Consider the following 22,525-nt stretch of genomic DNA (forward strand, 5'->3'; position numbering starts at 1 on the left):
CATCTGTGCATGTGACTAAATAGGAATCCAAATAAAATAAAAACACTAATCTAATCTAATCACTAATAGGATGCTAGGCCACGCAGCAGGCTGGGAGAGGAGAGTATGATGTATATATAGTGTGTGTGTGTGTGTAAGGGCTGGGCAGCGGGCAGGGCTGTTGTTTCACTACAGTCAGCATTATCATGTGTTTTCATAACCAGTGTTGAGGTCATTGAAGATCACAACGCCCTAAGTTGTCACAATTCATCATATAACAGATATTGTCTTGCCATGGTACATTTTTACTGAGGTAACGCAAAAGAGGAGGCCGGGAACTGTGAACAGAACAGAATCCGAATAAATCGCTTTTGACATGCTTGCCATACGTGCCTGAGAGCAGAGAAGCTGCTTCTGCTCCAGTTGCCAGCCACGGAAGATCAGGAAGAGGATAAGAGCACACCGGGGACATCTCTTCGCTGACTGACGTGAGAGCTAGTCAGGCAAACCAGGAGTAGAGAGGAGGAAGGACACGAGGTCCTAGGGTAATTGGTGCAGTTGAGTAAAAAGTCTCCGCTAAGTGCAGCCCTTCTAATATATAGGCTGGTTCAGTGAGGGGGCAGTAAAAGGCACACTAAGTCCAAATTCACATGGGCCAAACACTGACATCAAACCCAGTGAATCTCTTACATACAGACATGATAGTTAGAGCCTTGCTCTTAGGACACATCTCAAAAAGCCCCCTATTCCCTTTATAGTGAACTACTTTTGACCAGACGCACTATAAAGGGAATAGGGTGGCATTTACGACACAGACTCATCCTCCTCTGACCCCAGGGTGTTACTGGGAAAAATCTGTTAGCTGTATTTTACCCTCCAACATCAAGCAGCTAGCTCTCTATTCAAGTTCCCTCAATAAGCAGCATGATTAGAGGGGCTTTGGAGGCTTTTATAATGACTCTCTCTCTCTCGTCTCTGTGATATCAAAGCAGCTATACGGAAACCTACACACACGTACATAAACACCATCTTTTATATCCAGATGGCTGCTTTGTTGAGGCTTCCTTCCCCACTACAATTACCATGGTATGAAAGTTGTGTGTGTGTGTGTGTGTGTGTGTTATCGAGGAGGAAACAAACTAAGTTGCCAGTGGGGAGAAGCGAGGATGATAAACAGCCACATGGGCTATAATAGCCTCAGTTTACAATGGTGCCAAGGACATTTTCAGTAGGAGATAAAACACAAAGGCTCTCATCAAACCCCATTCCCATCTGGAATGCTGTGTTTTATATGCATTGGAATCCAGAGATGCTTTGGGGCTGTTTTAGGAGACTCTGATAACACGGCTGGAGGAAAGGGAGAGGAGGAGAAGAGAGAGAGAGATTCTGCCACTGCATTCTCTACAGTCTACACAAGGGTTCTCCAGTCCATGCCATAGTCTAGATATATGTGTAGAGCATGTTAACTTCTAGTGATGTCACGATACCAGAATTGTGATTTCAATACCGATGCCAGATTTCTTATCATGATACTCAATACCGAAACGCATATTAGCCAAACACAGAATAACCGTTGGGCATCTTTTTAGTTGTTGTTGTACTTTGTGTTAAGTTCAAGCTCAGATGTAATGGTAGGCTGACTCACTGTAAAAATCTAAAATCCTTCTGGAAAACCATATGAGACTCAGAGCATACAACATAACTTTACAATTCAATATATACATACACACACACACATACATACATATATATATATATATATATATATATATATATATATATATATATATCAGGGTAAATGTGCTCATTCTGGCCATAATATTGGGTCAAATTACATCCATGTTGAAATAAGACGCTGCCCCTTTAAGAGAGACTTTTGCTCTGGCTACAGTAGTCAAGATAAGTGCTAGACTGCTTTTTATAGAGCTGTCTTTTTGTATACTATCAACAGTAGCCTATCGCTAGTTTGCTACTATGTTCACTATTGAAAGTTTACTCTTGTAAATCACTTTCTCTAAAATAAATAAACTCAGCGAGTGGATTGATGAGTGCTTATTTTTGCTAGTCTGAACAGCTCGTGTGTGCCAGGTGAATGCATCAACTCCCTTGAATGAACGACCAATCATATTGCTCAAATATAGCATGAGTTTTCCATGTGTAATCTCAACAATGTGGTGCTGACTGCGACGCAGAACCAGCAGTTTCTATGGGAGACTGCGACAGAGCATGTAGGCTAAATGTTCAACTGGAACGCCACATGTGCTGAGAAAGTACTGGCCCAGTCAACAAATCACTAGACAGACTTGATCCTCTCAGTCAGTGTACGACGTGAGACACATTTGATACAAGAACCAAAAGTAACAAGTTGTAGTACCGAACCAATTTTCCAGTGGTGTAAAGTACTTAAGTAAAAATACTTTACTACTTAGGTAGCTTTTGGGGGTATCTGTACTTTACTATTTATATTTTTGACAACTTTTACTTATACTTCACTACGTTCCTAAATAAAATAATGTACTTTTTACTCCGTACATTTTCCCTGACACCCACAAGTACTCGTTACATTTTGAATGCTTAGCAGGACAGGAAAATGGTCTAATTCACACGCTTATCAAGAGAACATCCCTGGTCATCCCTACTGCCTCTGATCTGGCGGACTCACTAAACACAAACGCTTCGTTTGTGAATGATGTCTGCGTGTTGTAGTGTGCCCCTGGCTATCCTTTTCTATTAAGGTACGTTTACTTCTACTCAAGTATGACAATTAAGTACTTTTTCCACCACTGCAATTTTCATGTTATAGTATCGAAAAAGTACCTACGTTTTTGTACACCATACAACACTATTAACTTCCTTATTAACAAATCTTATCAAGGAGGTATTCGGGTCAGATGAGGAAGGCTCTCACTATACAGCCTCATTATTTGCTTTAATGGCTTCCTGCCTAATCTTCTCCCTGTGTCAGACTCTGACTCAAATGGCCTAGCAGTACAGGCTGCCCCTGGCCACCAGTACTGGCCTCAGTCAGTGTGAGCGTGAAGGAACTTCCAACACAGTGAGTGAATCAGGGAACATACAGAACGAGAAACAACACCAGCAACAGGACCACAATGGAAAATAGCCTTCAGCCTTAATTATGTCTATCCTCCATAACTTGACGTAACGTAGTCTCCAGCTGATGTGGCTTCATTTACATTCCAACAGAACACCACACAGCACTCAGGTCTCCCTAAAAGAGGTCTTCTGACCTCAATGGCACTTTCTCGATAACTAAAAGTTAAATCAAACCGACCTGTTTGTTCTTCTTGGAGTAGGTTTTCTTCAGCAGTCTGTCGTTCATCCTCTCCTGCTCTCTCTGGGCGTGGTTGATGAAGCCGTTCTCCAGGGGGTCCAGAGACGTGGGCATGACGTTCTCCTCCTCCTCCTCCTTCTGTCTCTTCGCCACCGTCTCCTGCTGCTTCTCCTCTCTCCACCTCTCCTTCTCCTTCTCTTTCTCCTTCCGCTCCTGAGACTTCAGGGCCCCAGTCTTCTTCTAGAAGAGGAGAAGAAAAGAAAGAGAGAAACGAGAGCATATTAGCAGGATATTCATGTACGGACAAATAGGATGCGGGGGTTGATGTTAGCGAACCGTCAAGTGCACAGCTGCACCTTTGCTGTGTCGGATTATTCAAAGCAGAAAGAAAGACTATGTATAGCAACACAGTCAGTCGTAGACTGTCAAGACATGTTTTATCCAGTCAGCAGAAGCACAATACCTCCCTCAAGTCCCTAATCATATTATGGCTCTGTCTTTGATAAGCTTATAATGATAGGAACCTTTTCTTGAAAAAACAGTACAGTCTGGTAAAAATGGCCCCTTGCTAGGTTGACAGACAGTTACAGTTAGCTACTGTTACATCATGGCCAGGCTACCTCATCTTGATGTCTAGCAGTTGAGTCATCCCTGGTTAGGGCTGGGTAGTGTATACCCATAATTATTGATTAAACCAAGGAAGAGCATTGAGGGTGAGAAACCTCTCCCGCGAGGGTGACTTGCAAATAACCCGGAGATAACGTTGCAGCCAGGAGATTGATATGGCTTCAGTTACATCGTGACATAGCTATTGGTAAACAAACAAAGTCTGAAATAACAACAAAGGAGAGTCCGACTGGCGGGAGGTGGTGACACTGACACACTGCTGCTTGAAGCCGCACACAGTGCCCTGCACGGGGCTGTTAGTTTAGATTGCGACATCTGTTCTCTGCTACATGGCTCTGCTAGGCTAGGCTACATTACAGTCACCCCTACCGTGTGGATTACTGTGGAGAGGGAGCAGCTCCATCTGAATAATCAAATAATTGGTTTGGGGGGGGGCAGCAGATGGCTATCACATTAGCGCTAACACAACAGCACTGATACATTTACAAAGGTGCGTGAGCAAAGCTTTCCTCCAGGCCCTGTGTGTTAGTTAGGCACATCGAACACAAACCCAAAGAATTGACGTAAAATCTCTGAGGTGAGAGTCTCGTCTGGTCTCTCTTCTCCCCCCGAGCTACATATTGGTGCTTTAAAAGGATGACAAAAAGAAAGAAGTCGTGGACTGAGCTGACACGACTTTGAGAGGAGGCTTTAATATTACTGACATCCAGCCCTGCGCTCGGCCGAACAGGACAGTCCTCTTCAACCCCACTAAGGTATCACATTAATTTCTCATGAGGCCAGAGAGAAAGCCAAACTGGGCTACTTGTCACGCAATTCATTACTGTGAGAGCCATCTTTGAAGTGATTTACCGGGAAAAAGCGAGACAAACTGACAATAAAGGACATGAAAAGTGCTACCAGGTGTTTTCCCTCTTTAGGGGCTCTGAACCTTCACATGCCACCCATCAATATTCATCATCTCAAAGAGGAGATTGGCAGTTCAAAGTTATTCAATTTGCATGGCAGACCCCACCTCCTGGGTTATTATTAATAGAAGCATGTCTAGTTAACACGCTAGGTGTTTGAGCTGTGGGATCAATTAGAGTTACACTCACTGATATTGTGTCTGGTGGTCCATGTGGGAGTGTGTGTGTGTGTGTGTGTGTGTTTCATGGCAGGAGGAACACACACAACACATTAATATTCTAACGTTCACACATCACTCAGAGATGGGCAACTGGCGGACGCGGCACCCCTTTTGTAGGCCAGCGGATTGATTTCCCCCCAAAATATATATACAGTTGAGTCATTAAAACTCATTTTTCAACCACTCCACAAATTTCTTGTTAACAAACTATAGTTTTGGCAAGTCGTTTAAGACATCTACTTTGTGCATGACACAAGTAATTTTTCCAACAATTGTTAACAGACAGATTATTTCACTTATAATTCACTGTATCACAATTCCAGTGGGTCAGAAGTTTACATACGCTAACGTGACTGTGCCTTTAAACAGCTTGGAAAATTCTAGAAAATTATGTCATGGCTTTAGAAGCTTCTGATAGGCTAATTGACATCATTTGAGTCAATTGGGGGTGTACATGTGGATGTATTTCAAGGCCTACCTTCAAACTCAGTGCCTCTTTGCTTGACATCATGGGAAAATCTAAAGAAATCAGCCAAGACCTCAGAAAAAATATTGTAGACCTCCACAAGTCTGGTTCATCCTTCGGAGCATTTTCCAAGCGCCTAAAGGTACCACGTTCATCTGTACAAACAATAGTACGCAAGTTTAAACACCATGGGACCACACTGCCGTCATACCGCTCAGGAAGGAGACGCGTTCTGTCTCCTAGAGATGAATGTACTTTGGTGCAAATCAATCCCAGAACAACAGCAAAGGACATTGTGAAGACGCTGGAGGAAACAGGTACAAAAGTATCTATATCCACAGTAAAACAAGTCCTATATCGACAAAGCCTGAAAGGCCGCTCAGCAAGGAAGAAGCCACTGCTCCAAAACCGCCATAAAAAAGCCAGACTACGGTTTGCAACTGCACATGGGGACAAAGATCATACTTTTTGGAGAAATGTCCTCTGGTCTGATGAAACAAATATAGAATTGTTTGGCCATAATGACCATCGTTATGTTTGGAGGAAAAAGGGGGAGGCTTGCAAGCCGAAGAACACCATCCCAACCGTGAAAGACGGGGGTGGCAGCATCATGTTGTGGGGGTGCTTTGCTGCAGGAGGGACTGCTGCACTTCACAATATAGATGGCATCATGAGGTAGGAAAATTATGTGATTATATTGAAGCAACATCTCAAGACATCCGTCAGGAAGTTAAAGCTTGGTCGCAAATGGGTCTTCCAAATGGACAATGACCCCAACCAAGCATACTTCCAAAGTTGTGCAAAATGGCTTAAGGACAACAAAGTCAAGGTATTGGAGAGGCCATCACAAAGCCCTGACCTCAATCCCATAGAAAATCTGTGGGCAGAACTGAAAAAGCGTGTGCGAGCAAGGAGGCCTACAAACCTGACTCAGTCACACCAGCTCTGTCAGGAGGAATGGACCAAAATTCACCCAACTTATTGTGGGAAGCTTGTGGAAGGCTACCCGAAATGTTTGACCCAAGTTAAACAATTTAAAGGCAATGCTACCAAATACTAATTGAGTGTATGTAAACTTCTGACCCACTGGGAATGTGATGAAAGAAATAAAAGCTGAAATAAATCATTCTCTCTACTATTATTCTGACATTACACATTCTTAAAATAAAGTGGTGATCCTAACTGACCAAAGACAGGGAATTTTTAAGAGGATTAAGTGTCAGGAATTGTGAAAAACTGAGTTTAAATGTATTTGGCTAAGGTGTATGTAAACTTCTGACTTCAACTGTATATACAGTGGGGAGAACAAGTATTTGATACACTGCCGATTTTGCAGGTTTTCCTACTTACAAAGCATGTAGAGGTCTGTCATTTTTATCATAGGTACACTTCAACTGTGAGAGACGGAATCTAAAACAAAAATCCAGAAAATCACATTGTATGATTTTTAAGTAATTAATTTGCATTTTATTGCATGACATAAGTATTTGATCACCTACCAACCAGTAAGAATTCCGGCTCTCACAGACCTGTTAGTTTTTCTTTAAGAAGCCCTCCTGTTCTCCACTCATTACCTGTATTAACTGCAACTGTTTGAACTCGTTACCTGTATAAAAGACACCTGTCCACACACTCAATCAAACAGACTCCAACCTCTCCACAATGGCCAAGACCAGAGAGCTGTGTAAGGACATCAGGGATAAATTGTAGACCTGTACAAGGCTGGGATGGGCTACAGGACAATAGCCAAGCAGCTTGGTGAGAAGGCAACAACTGTTGGCACAATTATTAGAAAATGGAAGAAGTTCAAGATGACGGTCAATCACCCTCGGTCTGGGGCTCCATGCAAGATCTCACCTCGTGGGGCATCAATGATCATGAGGAATGTGAGGGATCAGCCCAGAACTACACGGCAGGACCTGGTCAATGACCTGAAGAGAGCTGGGACCACAGTCTCAAAGAAAACCATTAGTAACACACTACGCCGTCATGGATTAAAATCCTGCAGCGCACGCAAGGTCCCCCTGCTCAAGCCAGCGCATGTCCAGGCCCGTCTGAAGTTTGCCAATGACCATCTGGATGATCCAGAGGAGGAATGGGAGAAGGTCATGTGGTCTGATGAGACAAAAATAGAGCTTTTTGCTCTAAACTCCACTCGCCGTGTTTGGAGGAATAGAAGGATGAGTACAACCCCAAGAACACCATCCCAACCGTGAAGCATGGAGGTGGAAACATCATTCTTTGGGGATGCTTTTCTGCAAAGGGGACAGGACGACTGCACCGTATTGAGGGGAGGATGGATGGGGCCATGTATCGCGAGATCTTGACCAGCAACCTCCTTCCCTCAGTAAGAGCATTGAAGATGGGTCGTGGCTGGGTCTTCCAGCATGACAACGACCCAAAACACACAGCCAGGGCAACTAAGGAGTGGCTCCGTAAGAAGCATCTCAAGGTCCTGGAGTGGCCTAGCCAGTCTCCAGACCTGAACCCAATAGAAAATCTTTGGAGGGAGCCGAAAGTCCGTATTGCCCAGCGACAGCCCCGAAACCTGAAGGATCTGGAGAAGGTCTGTATGGAGGAGTGGGCCAAAATCCCTGCTGCAGTGTGTGCAAACCTGGTCAAGAACTACAGGAAACGTATGATCTCTGTAATTGCAAACTAAGGTTTCTGTACCAAATATTCAGTTCTGCTTTTCTGATGTATCAAATACTTATGTCATGCAATAAAATGCAAATTAATTACTTAAAAATCATACAATGTGATTTTCTGGATTTTTGTTTTAGATTCCGTCTCTCACAGTTGAAGTGTACCTATGATAAAAATTACAGACCTCTACATGCTTTGTAAGTAGGAAAACCTGCAAAATTGTCAGTGTATCAAATACTTGTTCTCCCCACTGTATATATACATTTATATACATATATACACTCACCGGACAGTTTATTACACCACCATGTTCACGAAAATGGATAGCTCCTACATGCTCCTATGATGAGTGGTTGCCAATTTGTTTTACATATTATTTTACATACATTGTTTTAATGTGTTGTGTGCAAAGCTTTCATCATGGCAAAGGGTGGCTACTTTGTTTAACACTTTTTTGGTTACGACATGATTTCATAGTTTTGATGTCTTCACTATTATTCTAAATAGTAAAAATAAAGAAAAACCCTGGAAGGAGTAGGTGTGTACAAACTATTTATTTATAATTTTATTTATTTAACCAGGCAAGCTAGTTAAGAACAAAATAAAAATAATAAAAATGATGGCCTACCGGGGCAGAATGACAGATTTTTAATTTGTCAGCACGGGGATTCATTCCAGCAAACTTTCGGTTACTGGCCCAACGCTCTAACCACTAGGCTACCTGTCGCCCCAACTTTTGACTGGTACTGTATATGTAATTTGTTTTACATGTTTTACAAGTGTTTTTGTGCTTGACTGATGGAATGTTGACTTCTGGTTTGGCAAGCTAGCTAGCTAGTTAGCTGACTAATGTAAATATTTGCATTTAAAAGATGCATCTCAGCACCGTCTGGTTTTTGATCAATGAGACCGGACTGTATTATGAAAATGGCAGAGACTGAGCTTGTAGTGAGAATGACTACTGCTTTGGACAGATGTGTGGTGGGCTTTATTTGCACTGTAGCAGCAGCTACACGTTGGTTGTGGAGGAGTACAAATTCCAGGCTACAGAGAGGCTGAGCTGAGAATGACATCTGGGCCAGCCAGCCAACCAGCTCCATCACCATTATCTGGCATCACAGGCTACAGATCGAGAGGCCGAGGATAACATTAGAGTCGGCAACCCAAATGTATCACTTTCATCTGGCATCAACTACATCCTCATCACCATCATTAAACATTATCTAGCTCAATTTTGGAGCCTGAGATCGCTGATCTACTGAGGGAGTCCTGCTCTAGGACCTAGGGCTATGACAATGTCGTCCTGTCCTTTGTTTTGTTGTGTTGCATGTGTAACCCAAGTTTGTCTAGTAGGCTAGGTCTACTGTGTAGCCCAGGACTACTATGTTTATGTTTGTACATTTTGAAATTGTCAAATAAAACGATCTATACAGACAGTGAGTTCCGTGGGCGTGGCATTTTCAATTGAACGTTAGAATGGGCAAAACGAGTGACGTAAGCAACTTTGAGCGTGTATGTCGTCGGTGCCAGGCACACCGAATCCAGTACCTCAGAAACGGCCGCCATCCTTGGCTTTTCACGCATGACAGTGTCTAGGGTTTACCGAGAATGGTGTAATTATATATTTTTTTTTTTTACATCCAGTCAGCGGCAGTCCTGTGGGGGTGAAAATGGCTCTTTGATGAGAGATGTCGAAGGAGAATGGCAAGAATCGTGCAAAATAACAGGCGGGCCACAAACAGACAAATAACGGCGCAGTACAAGAGTGGGGTGCAGAACGTCATCTCCGAACGTACAACTCGTCGATCCTTGTCACAGATGGGCTATTGCATCAGACGACCACCCCGGGTTCCACTCCTATCAGCTAAAAACAATAAGAAGCGGCTCCAGTGGGCACGCGATCACCAACACTGGACAATTGAAGAGTGGAAAACATTACCTGGAACATGACAGCAAGTTCAGTTTACTTGAGTGGCCCGTGCAGTCCCCAGACCTCAAACAATAGAGCATCTTTGGGATGAGAAGGAAGGGGCTGTTCGCAGCATGAATGTACCGCTGTCCAGCAACTGCATGACGCCATCACGTCAGCATGGAGAAACATCCCTGTGAAATGTTTCTGGCAACTTGTAGAATGCCCCAAATAATTCAGGATGTTCTGGAGGCAGGGGGGGGGGGGAGTCCGACCCAGTATTATATGGGTGTACCTAAAGTTTATTTATATTATACAACATTTCACGCTGACTGCATGTGTGGGTGGGTATGGATGTGAATACACAGACCCACAGCAGCCCCTCATAATTGTGACCCCCAACCCCATCAAAGTTGCCCATCCCTTATATAGCTGGTTGCACTGTAACCTCCGTGAAGGCCTAAATAATATTTTCGCATGCAAGACTAAACCAGCTTTCAACCTGCGGAGCATAAACACACACGCACGCACGCACAGACACACACACACACAGACACACACACAGACACACAGACACACACACAGACACACACACATAGACCAAAAACCAAAACAGCAAGAAATTATGACACCATCTGGAAAGCTTTAGCTGGGAACGCCTGGAAATGAGGAGCATGTGGAGCAGATTCTGCAGGAGTGCTTGAGCGTGCCACAGGGCTGCACAGAGAACAAACACTCAACCGCAGCAGTTTACCAGGATAATGTTTTGTCACATGTACACACCCCGAGCCAGACAGGGAGGGACAGAGAGAGAGGATAGTACGGGATAGACAGAGAGAGAGAGAGAGAGAGAGAGAGAGAGAGAGAGAGAGAGAGAGAGAGAGAGAGAGAGAGAGAGAGAGAGAGAGAGAGAGAGAGAGAGAGAGAGAGAGAGAGAGAGAGAGAGAGAGAGAGAGAGAGAGGGGGACTGGGTCTGGACGGGAACAGGGATCCGCTAGTCTTTACAGGCAGACATAGTAACAGGAGAGACCACTAGACGGGCCTGACCCCAACACGTTGCCGGGGCAACGGCGAGCTTTGTTGCCAAATTGCACTAGAAGGGAGGGGAGGGTGGGGGGAAAGGCTTGTATAAAACCCACACAGTCATCCCAGGCAGGGGGAAAGTATGGTACGGCCTGCATCTGAATATGGAGCAGGCGATGTGGAAGTACACTGTAGACAGGCCCTATAGGGAGGGTAATACAGCGAGTCAGCAGCATCCCCTGGTCTGGTCATTTCCTGCGGTGCTTTTCACCGGGGATACAAAAACCACACGGCGAAAGAGGGGAGGAGCGGCGAGCAGCAGAGATAGATAGAGAGAAGGAGATAGAGAGGGAGAAAGTGAGAGAGAGAGAGCAAGGCAGAGGGAACAAGAGCGAGAGGAAGAGATAGAGAGAAAGGCAGAGGGAACAGGACAGCGGGGAAGAGGGAAAGGCAGAGCAAGCGAGAGAGAGAGAGAGAGAGAGAGAGAGAGAGAATGGCAGATAGAAAGAGAGCGAAGAGAGAGCGAGAGAGAGGGGGCCTTCTGGTGGTGGTGGCTAATGCACATCATCACATTTCGCCGGCACTTCTCTTTCCATCCTCAGTAATTATTTAGGAGACACAAAGAGCCCAGCTGGGGATCACTTCTTACATTAGAGGCTACAGAGAGGTTACAGGGGCATCTTTAAACAATTAGATACACTATGCCAGCCGCGGTGTGCTTACAGAACCACACTACTTAGATAACAGTTATCCTGCGGTCGTTTCTAATGGCATTTGAATGGTTTTGTAGAATGATGTTGCCTGTTTCTGCTGTTTGTGTTTCAGTAATCTGTTGTTAGACGTAATAATTGTGTTTTAATTCATCCCATTGGGAGAGAGTTTGTGACAGCTTGAATACATGATCAATGCTCTGGTGGTTTACTGAAGTAAATCCATGTCTCTGTTACAATGTCCACTATAACAACATCACAGCCCTGATCAAAGTTCTTAGGGTGGGTGGGTGTGTGCGTGTGCGTGTGCGTGTGTGTGTGTGTGTGTGTGTGTGTGTGTGTGTGTGTGTGTGTGTGTGTGTGTGTGTGTGTGTGTGTGGGTGTGTGTGGGTGTGTAGGCAGTCAGTCAATCCCCTGAGAGTAAACTAGGGACTACTTCTGCTTGGTCCCAATGGTTTTGCTGTCACAACTCAATGATAGCACCAACTTCCTGTGCCACATTCATACGGTCGGGTAATTTCTCCCCATTACAGCTGAGCATCTTCTCACTACATGAATGGAACCGGGCTCCCAGACCACCATTGGGGCCTGTCAGAAAGAGTACACAACGTGAAACTCCTGCCACTCCATAAAAAAAACACACAATCTAAAACTACAGAAAGACTCAAACACTCCTGTCACACACACACACACAAATGTCTAAAAAACATTTTTTGAGCGTACTGCTTGATCTGCCAGCAGGGTGAGGTGTAGAGGCGTCTATTCCGCCAGCTGCCTCACCTCCATTAAACATGTCATCCTGCGTGGTCCTCATCCTCCCTTTGACAGGCAGCCGTCATCTCGCTCTCTTTATGGTGTAAATTACCAGCACCTGCAGCTGCTTCTGCCACCCGCTTCCCACAAAAATATTTAGCTCTCTTCACGGCCGTTCAGGCCGTGGCATTATGCATAAATGGTGGACTGTTTCTGCACACATTAGCAGCCGGTAAATTACTGGGCCTGGTGGTGTGATTTAGATTGCATTGACTTAGCTGAGCGCCGCCTTGCTGCATTTATAGTACAACATTGTGCAGGCACTACCCCCTGATCAAATGCTGCTGTCAGTCCACACACAAGCACAGACACAGCCATGCACACAGCCGAGCATAAAGGCACGCACACTGGCGTGCGTGCACACACACACACAAACATACACCTTTAATTAAGTGGAAGTATACCCTTTACTTTACTCTGGCACACTGGCTATATCACTTTCTGAAAAGCACTGACTGCATTGAGACACACAGCTAATCAGTCTTTGAACATAACAGACCGCAGACAAAAACACACACTTCAACAGTGATCAATGTCATAATTGGCCCAACAAAAGGATCAAATAAACCAGATATGTTCTCTGTTGTTAACAAATATCATGCCATTTTCCTTTTCATGTACTTCCTCCCTAGACTAATCCCTACTCCACATGAAGTTAAGTAGTCATTCTAGTGCTCTCTCTCTCTCTCTCTCTCTCTCTCTCTCTCTCTCTCTCTCTCTCTCTCTCTCTCTCTCTCTCTCTCTCTCTCTCTCTCTCTCTCTCTCTCTCTCTCTCTCTCGCTCTCTCTCTCTCTCTCTCTCTCTCTCTCTTATCCAGATAACAGGTAGTTATCTGTAAACCCAAGCGAATTAGCACTCTGCTCTCCAGTCTTCTCCAATCCTTTCTCGCTCTCCTTTCTCTCTGTGTCTGTCTGTTTTTATTTAGAGAGGTGTGAGTGCTGGATAGGGTCCTGGACAGACTGACACCATATGGCCTGGCTGGGTCCCGTGGAGAAGAACGAGGGGAGAAGTATGGGGGACATGGTGACAATGGGGTGGTGCAAACAACAATAAACCCCATTCTAAATCTCTTTAATGGATCTGCTCTGACAAGTTCCCAGGAAACCAGAGAGGCCTAGCAGGGGCTGCATGTGCAACATCATTGAATGAAAGAGGAGGAGGGAGTGAATGACAGAAAGGAAGACAGAGAACTGGCTGACTAGTTGACTGGCTTGCTGACTGGCTGGCTGCACTGTACAGTACCAGTCAAAAATGTGGACACACCAACTCATTCAAGGGTTTTTCTTTATTTTTACAATTTTCTTACATTCTACAAACCTGTAGGCCATCATTGTAAATAACCATTTGTTCTGAACTGACTTGCCTAGTTAAATACAAAATAAAATAAAACATGAAATTAAAGTTGAAGTTATTAAACAAATCAAAATAGATTTTAGATTCTTCAAATTAGACACCTTTTGTCTTGATGACAGCTTTGCACACTCTTGGCATTCTCTCAACCAACTTCACCTGGAATGCTATTCCAACAGTCTTGAAGGAGTTCCCACATATGCTGAGCACCTGTTAGCTGCTTTTCCTTCACTCTGTGGTCCAACTCATCCCAAACCATCTCAATTGGGTTGAGGTAGGGTGATTGTGGAGGCCAGGTCATCTGATGCCGCACTCCATCACTCTCCTTCTTGGTCAAATAGCCCAAATAGCCGTGTTTTTTGGATCATTGTCCTGTTGAAAAACAAATGATACTCCCACTAAGCGCAAACCAGATGGTATGGCGTGTTGCTGCAGAATGCTGTGGTAGCCATGCTGGTTAAGTGTGCCTTGAATTCTAAATAAATCACAGACAGTGTCACCAGCAAAGCACCCCCACACCATCACACCTCCTCCTCCATGCTTCAATGTGGGAACCACACATGCAGAGATCATCCATTCGCCTACTCTGTGTCTCACAAAGACATGGCGGTTGGAACTAAAAATCGCAAATTTTTACTCATCAGATCAAAGGACAGATTTCCACCGGTCTAATGTCCATTGCTCGTGTTTCTTGGCCCAAGCAAGTCTCTTCTTCTTATTGGTATCCTTTAGTAGTGGTTTCTTTGCAGCAATTCGATCATGAAGGCCTGATTCACACAGTCTCCTCGGGAACACTTGATGCTGAGATGTGTCTGTTCCTTGAACTCTGTGAAGCATTTATTTGGGCTGCAATCTGAGATGCAGTTAACTCTAATGAACTTATCCTCTGCAGCAGAGGTAACTCTGGGTCTTCCTTTCCTGTGGCGCTCCTCATGAGAGCCAGTTTCATCATAGCCCTTAAAGATTTTTGCAACTACACTTGAAGAAATTGTCAAAGTTCTTGAAATTTTCCAGATTGACTGACCTTCATTTCTAAAATGAATGATGGACTGCCGTTTCTCTTTGCTTATTTGAGCTGTTCTTGCCATAATATGGACTTGGTCTTTTACCAAATAGGGCTATCTTCTGTATACCACACCTACTTTGTCACAACACAACCGACTGGCTCAAACACATCAAGAAGGAATGGAAAATCCACAAATGAACTTTTAACAAGGCACACCTCCTGAAGCTGGTTGAGAGAATGCAAAGAGTGTGCAAAGCTGTCATCAAGGCAAAGGTTGACCTACTTTGAAGAATCTGAAATATAAAACTTTTTGGGCTTACTACCTGATTCCATATGTGTTATTTCATAGTAGTTGATCTCTTCATTATTATTCTACAATGTAGAAAATAGTAAAAATAAAGAAAAACCCTTGAATGAGTAGGTGTGTTCAAACTTTTAACTGTTGATTCAACATACAAATTGTGAGGCAACCAGCTGCAATAAGATTCAAATCAAATTGTATTTGTCTACAAAAGGTGTAGACTTTACTGTGAAATGATTACTTTCGAACCCTTTCCCAACAATGCAAAGTAAAAAAGGAAACAGTAACACTATAAAATAACAATAACGAGGCTATATATAAGGTGCGGATTTTGCCTGTAATCCATGGCTTCTGGTTGGGTTATGCATGTATGGTAAGAGTGGGGACGACGCCGTCGATGCACTTATTAATGAAGCCAGTGACTGATGTGGTAAACTCCTCAATGTCATCGGATGAATCCCAGAACATATTCCAGTTTGTGCTCCATCAAAAAACAGTCTTGTAACTTTGCATCCGCTTCATCGGAACACTTCCGTATTGAGCGCGTCACTGGTATTTCCTGCTTTAGTTTTTGCTTGTAAGCAGAAATCAGGAGGATAGATCTATGGTCAGATTTACCAAATGGAGAGCGAGGGAGAGCATTGTATGCATCTCTCTGTGTGGTGTAAAGGTGATCTAGAGTTGTTTCGCCTCTAGTAGATATTAATTATGACAGATGCTCAGGCCCTGAAGCCAGGATATGCATATAATTGGTACCATTGGAAAGAAGACACTTTGAAGTTTGTAGAAATGTTAAAATAATGTAAGAGACTATACCACAATAGATATGGTAGGAGAAAATCCAAAGAAAAGCCAACCAGAATTCTTTGAGAGCCCATGCTCTTACAATGGAAAGCATAGGAAAATAATAAAATCTAGCTCCCAGTATGCAATTCCTATGGCTTCCGTTGGGTGTTCAGCACTCAATGTTCAAGGTTTCAGGCTTGTTTCTTCCAAAACGAGTAAGAATTATGAGTTTTACTACAGGGACACAGTCTTGGAAATTCATGTATGCGTGAGCGATGAAGAGAAGACGCACCTGCTAATATCGTTTTCCTATTGAACATACTTCTTTCAGTATGACATATTATAGTTTGATTACATTTTAGGGTATCTGAGGAGTCAATAGAAACATATTTTGACTTGTTTTAACAAAGTTTAGTGGTAGAATTTTGGATTCCTTTCTCTGCATGTTGAACAAGTGGATTACTCAAATCGATGGTGTCAACTATACAGACTTTTTGGGATATAAAATAAGGATTTTATCTAACAAAACGACACTACATGTTATAGCTGGGACCCTTTGGATGACAAATCAGGGGAAGATTTTCAAAAAGTAAGTGAATATTTAATCACTATTTGTGAATTTATGAAACCTGTGCCGGTGGAAAAATATTTTGATGTGGGGCGCCGTCCTCAAACAATCGCATGGCATGCTTTCGCTGTAATGGCTACTGTACAAATCGGACAGTGCAGTTAGTTTAACAAGAATTTAAGCTTTCAACCGATAAGACACTTGTATGTACATAAATGTTTAATATCCATAATTTGTATGATTATTTATTTGAATTGCGTGCCCTCCAGTTCACCGGAAATTGTCCCGCTAGCGGGATGCCTAGCCCGAGAGCAAACTCACAACAAAAAGTTTGTGTGTGAAAATGTTGTTGAGCAAACTCGCAATAATATTGCAGCTGGTTGCCTTACAATCGTATGTTTAATCAACATCTTATTTTTTTTTCTTTCAGTTTTGCTGACTGGCTGCTAACTGGCTGACATGATGCTTCACCAGTTTATGCATGGCAGCCCATATGGCCTGCGAACTTTCCGCCCACTGTTTCAGGAAGCTTCCTGCATTCCCCTCCTCGTTCCAGGCCCACACAGGCCCAAAAATACAATGTGGTGTCAGTGACAGATGCACATCCACTGGGGCTCTCTGTGAGTTTCTCTCTCTCTCTCTCTCTCTCTCTCTCTCTCTCTCTCTCTCTCTCTCTCTCTCTCTCTCTCTCTCTCTCTCTCTCTCTCTCTCTCTCTCTCTCTCTCTCTGTCTCTCTCTCTGTCTCTCTGTGTGTGGAGAAGAGAATGTGAGAAGTCCACCTTCCTGTATGGCTGCCACCTCAGCAACACCTACTGCCACCTACCTCCTGCTACTTCCTGCTCCTGATCTCCTCCAAAGGCTTCGCAGCAACACAACTAATAACCAAGTGTAGAGGCTCAATTCATAATGCTAACTGGACGATGATGACAACAAATCAATCTGTCAAGTCCTCCACCACTGTCGAATAGATTTAATATCATCAGCGAAGCTGTGTCAAATATTGTCTGGCTCTTATTGACAGACTAATGCCTTTCCCCTGGAGACAAACACTGAATAAAAGCTCCAACTGCCTCTTAATTGGATGACAGTTGAAAAATAACATATTCTTTCCCCACTCTATTGAAAGTGCAACAGTTTTGTCAGTTTCTCCCCCGAGCCCATCAGAGCAACAATGAAAAGTTTGACAGGATTCCCACTACTGAGCAGACAGAGGCACGCTTGGATACCACTGTCCATGTTGCCTGTTGTCTGGTACCCAGGGAGAGACTCTGTCCTGCTGTGAGGTGGATGAGAGTGTGGAATGAGCTTTATTCACACTGGAGGAGTGAGAGGGAGAGACTGTGGAGCAATGTTCCCTCTAATTGTTTTCTTCACTGAGCAAATGTCAGGTCTGCTGAGCACAAACTTGAACGTTGTGAAAATTCTGTGCAACTTCCGACGCGCGTTTTTGGTGAACACTGAGGCTGTACCCTCTTTTAAGTTATAGTTTTAACAGTGGCCAAGTAGGCCACTATGGCTTTTTGACCATAATATCGGAGTGACCTACCATCAAAAACAATGGAGAAAAACGCATCCCATAACATTTTAACATTGAAATAGCTGTTCTATCATTCAGCCTACAGTAGCAGCCAATGTGTGGTGTTCAATGCCTACATTCCCTGAGACTTTAAAAATAAACTTCAGACAAGAAGGTGACTGAAAATGTGATTGACGCAAGAAACCACTTAACAAAATGAAATGAACTAATATTACAGAGAATCAGACAAAGTATGCTACGCTCTGCCTATTGGCTACTTGGCGTCTCAAAATACAACACTTCCCCTTTAAGAAATAAAACATCTCTTTATCTGACTCGCTTTTCAAAGATGGCTAGAAATGCACACGTTTGGTGCTCTTGTAGGAAGCAACCACTCCCCCATTGTTGACAACAAATGAGTTATAACTGGGCTAATAACTCACTAACTAGCAAAGGATATGAACAAATGTGCACACGTGGCCACATGCAGCTCTCCCTTTGATCGCAAAACAAGCACATCTACTCACGACCACACATCCTGTAGCCTAAACACAGTCCAGTTCAAAGTGAATGGCACAGATCCATACACGGCAATGGCTATTTGCATATAAGCCTACTGCAGCTCTGATAGGTTATGGCGCCGGTCTGTGTCGAGTACGGGCCTGAGTCATTCCTGTCAATGCAATAGAATCCTACTCCAATGACCTCTGCCTACAACAGAAATCTCTTGCACAGTTTGTTTTGCATATTTAATCTTGCATAGTTCGTTTTGTTTCGGGATATTACATTAAAAGTATCTAATATTGCGTTGATTCGATCACAATTCCCACAGTAGAGCGAAAAGTTTGATAGTGTTAACTAAAGGGGAAAACTCTAGAAAGTTGAGTGAAGTTCAATCTCATGCTTCTCTGCACAGGCTGATATTACTTCTGCGCGGAAGACCTAGGGGAGCTGTCACACCCTGATCTGTTTCACCTGTCTTTGTGATTGTCTCCACCCACCTCCAGGTGACACCCGTCTTCCCCATTATTCCCAGGGTATTTATTCCTGTGTTATCTGTTTGTCTGTTGCCAGTTCGTCTGGAAGGAAGGAAGGAAGGAAGGAAGGAAGGAAGGAAGGAAGGAAGGAAGGAAGGAAGGAAGGAAGGAAGGAAGGAAGGGAAGGAGGGGGGATATAGGGAGGGGAAAGAAAGTTGATACACACCAGACCTGTGTTCAAATTTAATGTTTTATTAAAAATACTTTAGCTGTGCTTGATTGAGCTTGCTTGGCGCAACGGAACCAAGGTAATCGTCCCAAAACTGTCAAGCGATCTCCTGTCTGGCACTCAAATGTGGTTATACCGTGTCTCTCCTCTATATGCAGATCTTTCACCCTCCCTCCCTCCTCCTCTGTAGCCTGCCACCCCATTACCCTACACACTGTTTCCAGCCAAGGAACAAAAGAGTGTGTGTGAAGTGAATGTGATACACAATACAATAGCCTCGTGCCATAACCTGCCTCTCACTCAGGGCTTTCTGTGACTGGCTGCTGAGTAACACACAATGCAGCTCTCCACTCCCCAGGGAGGTGCCGGTCATCCGATCCCTCTGATCCGACCTCAGGAGAGTCCCTGGCAGGATGCTAAACTGGGCCAGATTACAGGGGGCCACTTAACACTGAGTTTTCTGGAACCTATAAATCATAACCATTTGGCACCTTGTGTTGGTGGAGGGCATAGATTTGAGCATTGAGTCTATTGGTGTCAAAATAAATGTATTCATATAAGTCCTGTTAAGGGCTTTGTCCATTATGTTATCAGATCACAATTCATTTAATAATGAAATCTAATGCATGTGCTATGTGTACATGTATGTTTATTGACCCTCATACATGTTCGTATCTATTATCGATAATGCCTTTATTTCATCTGATAAAAGTAACAAAATCCTGAAGAAACTCAGAGCACTGACGAAAAGTAATTTTGTCAGACAGGCACCAAAAATAAATAGCTGTGTACAGCAACCAAAACAAGCCCAGTTCTCAGGTCTGTGTCTGAGTCAACCAGTGCAGTGTAGTGAAGTGTTTAGTATTTGTGTAACTGCATGCAGATGGCTGCTCTGCTTCCGAGGGAGAGGAGGATGGCAGGGGAAAAGGGTACTTAAAGAAACATGCGCCATCAGAGGCCCCACTCATCTGTGAATGTATTGTGCTCCCTGTTGACCCAGCCTCCACACTGCTGCTCAGACACACACACACACACACACACACACACACACACACACACACACACACACACACACACACACACACACACACACACACACACACACACACACACACACACACACACACACACACACACACACACACACACACACACACAGCAAACTCTTTCAATCTCTCACACTCCAGGCTTTAACCCAGATAGCTGGGTTAACCTTGTTTGTATTTCTCCCTCTGCAGGGGCAGGCAGCTCTCTCTGTTCAGTATAGCTCTGCCTTTCCACTCCACTCCACTATGTTCCCAGTTCACTTTCCAGTGTGTCTCTGTTTAATCACAGACAGGCTCTGAGCAGAGGGCAACTTCCTCAGTATAGCCTACACTGCAGAACATCCTGGTTAGTGTTAGATGAGCCTGACTACCAGTCAGGTGACGACTGCTTTGCATCCGTACCATTACCTCATGAGTTCTAGCACTAACTGAACAACATGGTGCTGTGTCTACCTAGGGGGCCATACTATACAACATCCTAACCTACGAGAACAGAGGGAGAACACAGAGAGAGGAGAAAATAATGGCAGAAAAAGACAAGTAGAGTCAGCCCAGCTTAGGCAGTAGCCTATCCTCTATGTATACCTCAATTTAATAGATTCATGAATTATGTATACTATATATAAAGAATCCTCAGAGATCAATCAGTGCATCAGTTTTTTGTCAAGCTGGGGGTTTTAAGAGCTAAAAGTAGAACGTTATTTAGTATAGGCTAGGTGAAGTCCTGCTGATCTTCTGTATCGCCAGTAGGCTCAGTATGGAGGTCAGGGAGAGGGCATCAGTAAAGTGACAGACCGACGGACAGACCAACCGACGGACCGACCGATCGACCGAAGGCAGACAGGGCTGCAATCTATAATGGGAATTTGTAAACTTAACCCTTGGGCTCCCAAGTGGCGCAGCGGGCTAAGGCACTGCATCTCATTGCAAGAGGAGACACTACAATCCCTGGTTCAAATCCAGGCCAGAATCACATCTGGCTGTGTTTGGGAGTCCTGAGAGTGGTGCACAATTGGCCCATTGTTGTCTGGGTTTAGCTGGGAAAGACCATCATTGTAAATTCGAATTAGTTTTTAACTGACTTGCCTTGTTAAATAAAAAATGTTGCTCAGACAATCTACTGAGGAGCTGACATAAAGTGGCCAAGCACAGCACTCTCCCACAAAGACACACACCAATGCACTCTGAAAGGCAAGGAGAAATCGCCACCAATCTATTGACAAACTGTCACGATCGTCGTAAGAAGCGGACCAAAGCGCAGCGTAGTTTGAATACATTCTTCTATCTTTAATGAAGAACACTTAAACAAACTTACAAAACAAAACGAATAAGACGAACGTGACCGCTATATAAACAATGTGCTAACATGCAACATAACATAGACAATAACCCACAACCCACAATACAAAACAGGCTACCTAAATATGGTTCCCAATCAGAGACAACGCAAAACACCTGTCTCTGATTGAGAACCATATCAGGCCAAACACATAGAAATATACAAACCAGACATACAACATAGAATGCCCACACAGATCACACCCTGACCAACCAAAACATAAAACATACAAAGCAAACTATGGTCAGGGCGTGACACAAACAGAAAACTTTTCAGCACGACTGGCAAAAGACACCCAAACGCTGAAAAAGACATGAGAAAGGGCAGGCTGTGAACTTCAGAGAGGCTCTTCTACTGAAAGGAAATGGGAAAGCTGAGTGATTTAGCGTATTCAATGCACCTGTCAGTCCCCCTCACACACATACAGTGGTTGCTCCACTAAAAGTTTTGCGATTATGCTGCGGTACTTAGAGGTAATTTGTGGTTTAGGACGGTACCCTGCGTCACCAGTTCATTGCTCCAGACCAGCAGCGTTAGAGGACTGATTATGCTTTTGGGTCCTATTGTGTCTCTAACTGACAATGAATGGGCGACATAAACCTAAATAGAAACTGATAATTGTGCACGACTTCCGTATTACTTACTAAAACTGTTGTTACACCAAGGTTTTGAATATTTTATTTTGTTAGGATTATTTTTCTCTTACTGTAGTACTGTAGCCCACTCCCTACCAGTTAATTTGTACAGTGCCTGAGTGGCGCAATGGTCTAAGACACTGCACAGCAGCATCTGCTACAGATGCTGGTTCAATAC

The 22,525-nt window shown here is 43.8% G+C and overlaps 1 protein-coding gene across 8 annotated transcripts in view; it reads right to left on the reverse strand.

The window, feature by feature from the left end:
- The window catches only part of LOC139576586 (autism susceptibility gene 2 protein-like), a 381,761-nt gene that overhangs the window by 280,300 nt on the left and 78,936 nt on the right, over positions 1–22,525 (reverse strand). For all 8 annotated transcript variants that reach the window (XM_071402841.1, XM_071402844.1, XM_071402842.1 and 5 more), the window contains exon 2: positions 3,272–3,511. In XM_071402841.1, the coding sequence (XP_071258942.1) occupies positions 3,272–3,511 (240 nt within the window). The remainder of the gene's footprint in view (positions 1–3,271; positions 3,512–22,525) is intronic.

The sequence above is a fragment of the Salvelinus alpinus genome, chromosome 5 (genome assembly GCF_045679555.1).
Source record: "Salvelinus alpinus chromosome 5, SLU_Salpinus.1, whole genome shotgun sequence".
In the NCBI taxonomy this organism is placed as follows: domain Eukaryota; kingdom Metazoa; phylum Chordata; class Actinopteri; order Salmoniformes; family Salmonidae; genus Salvelinus; species Salvelinus alpinus.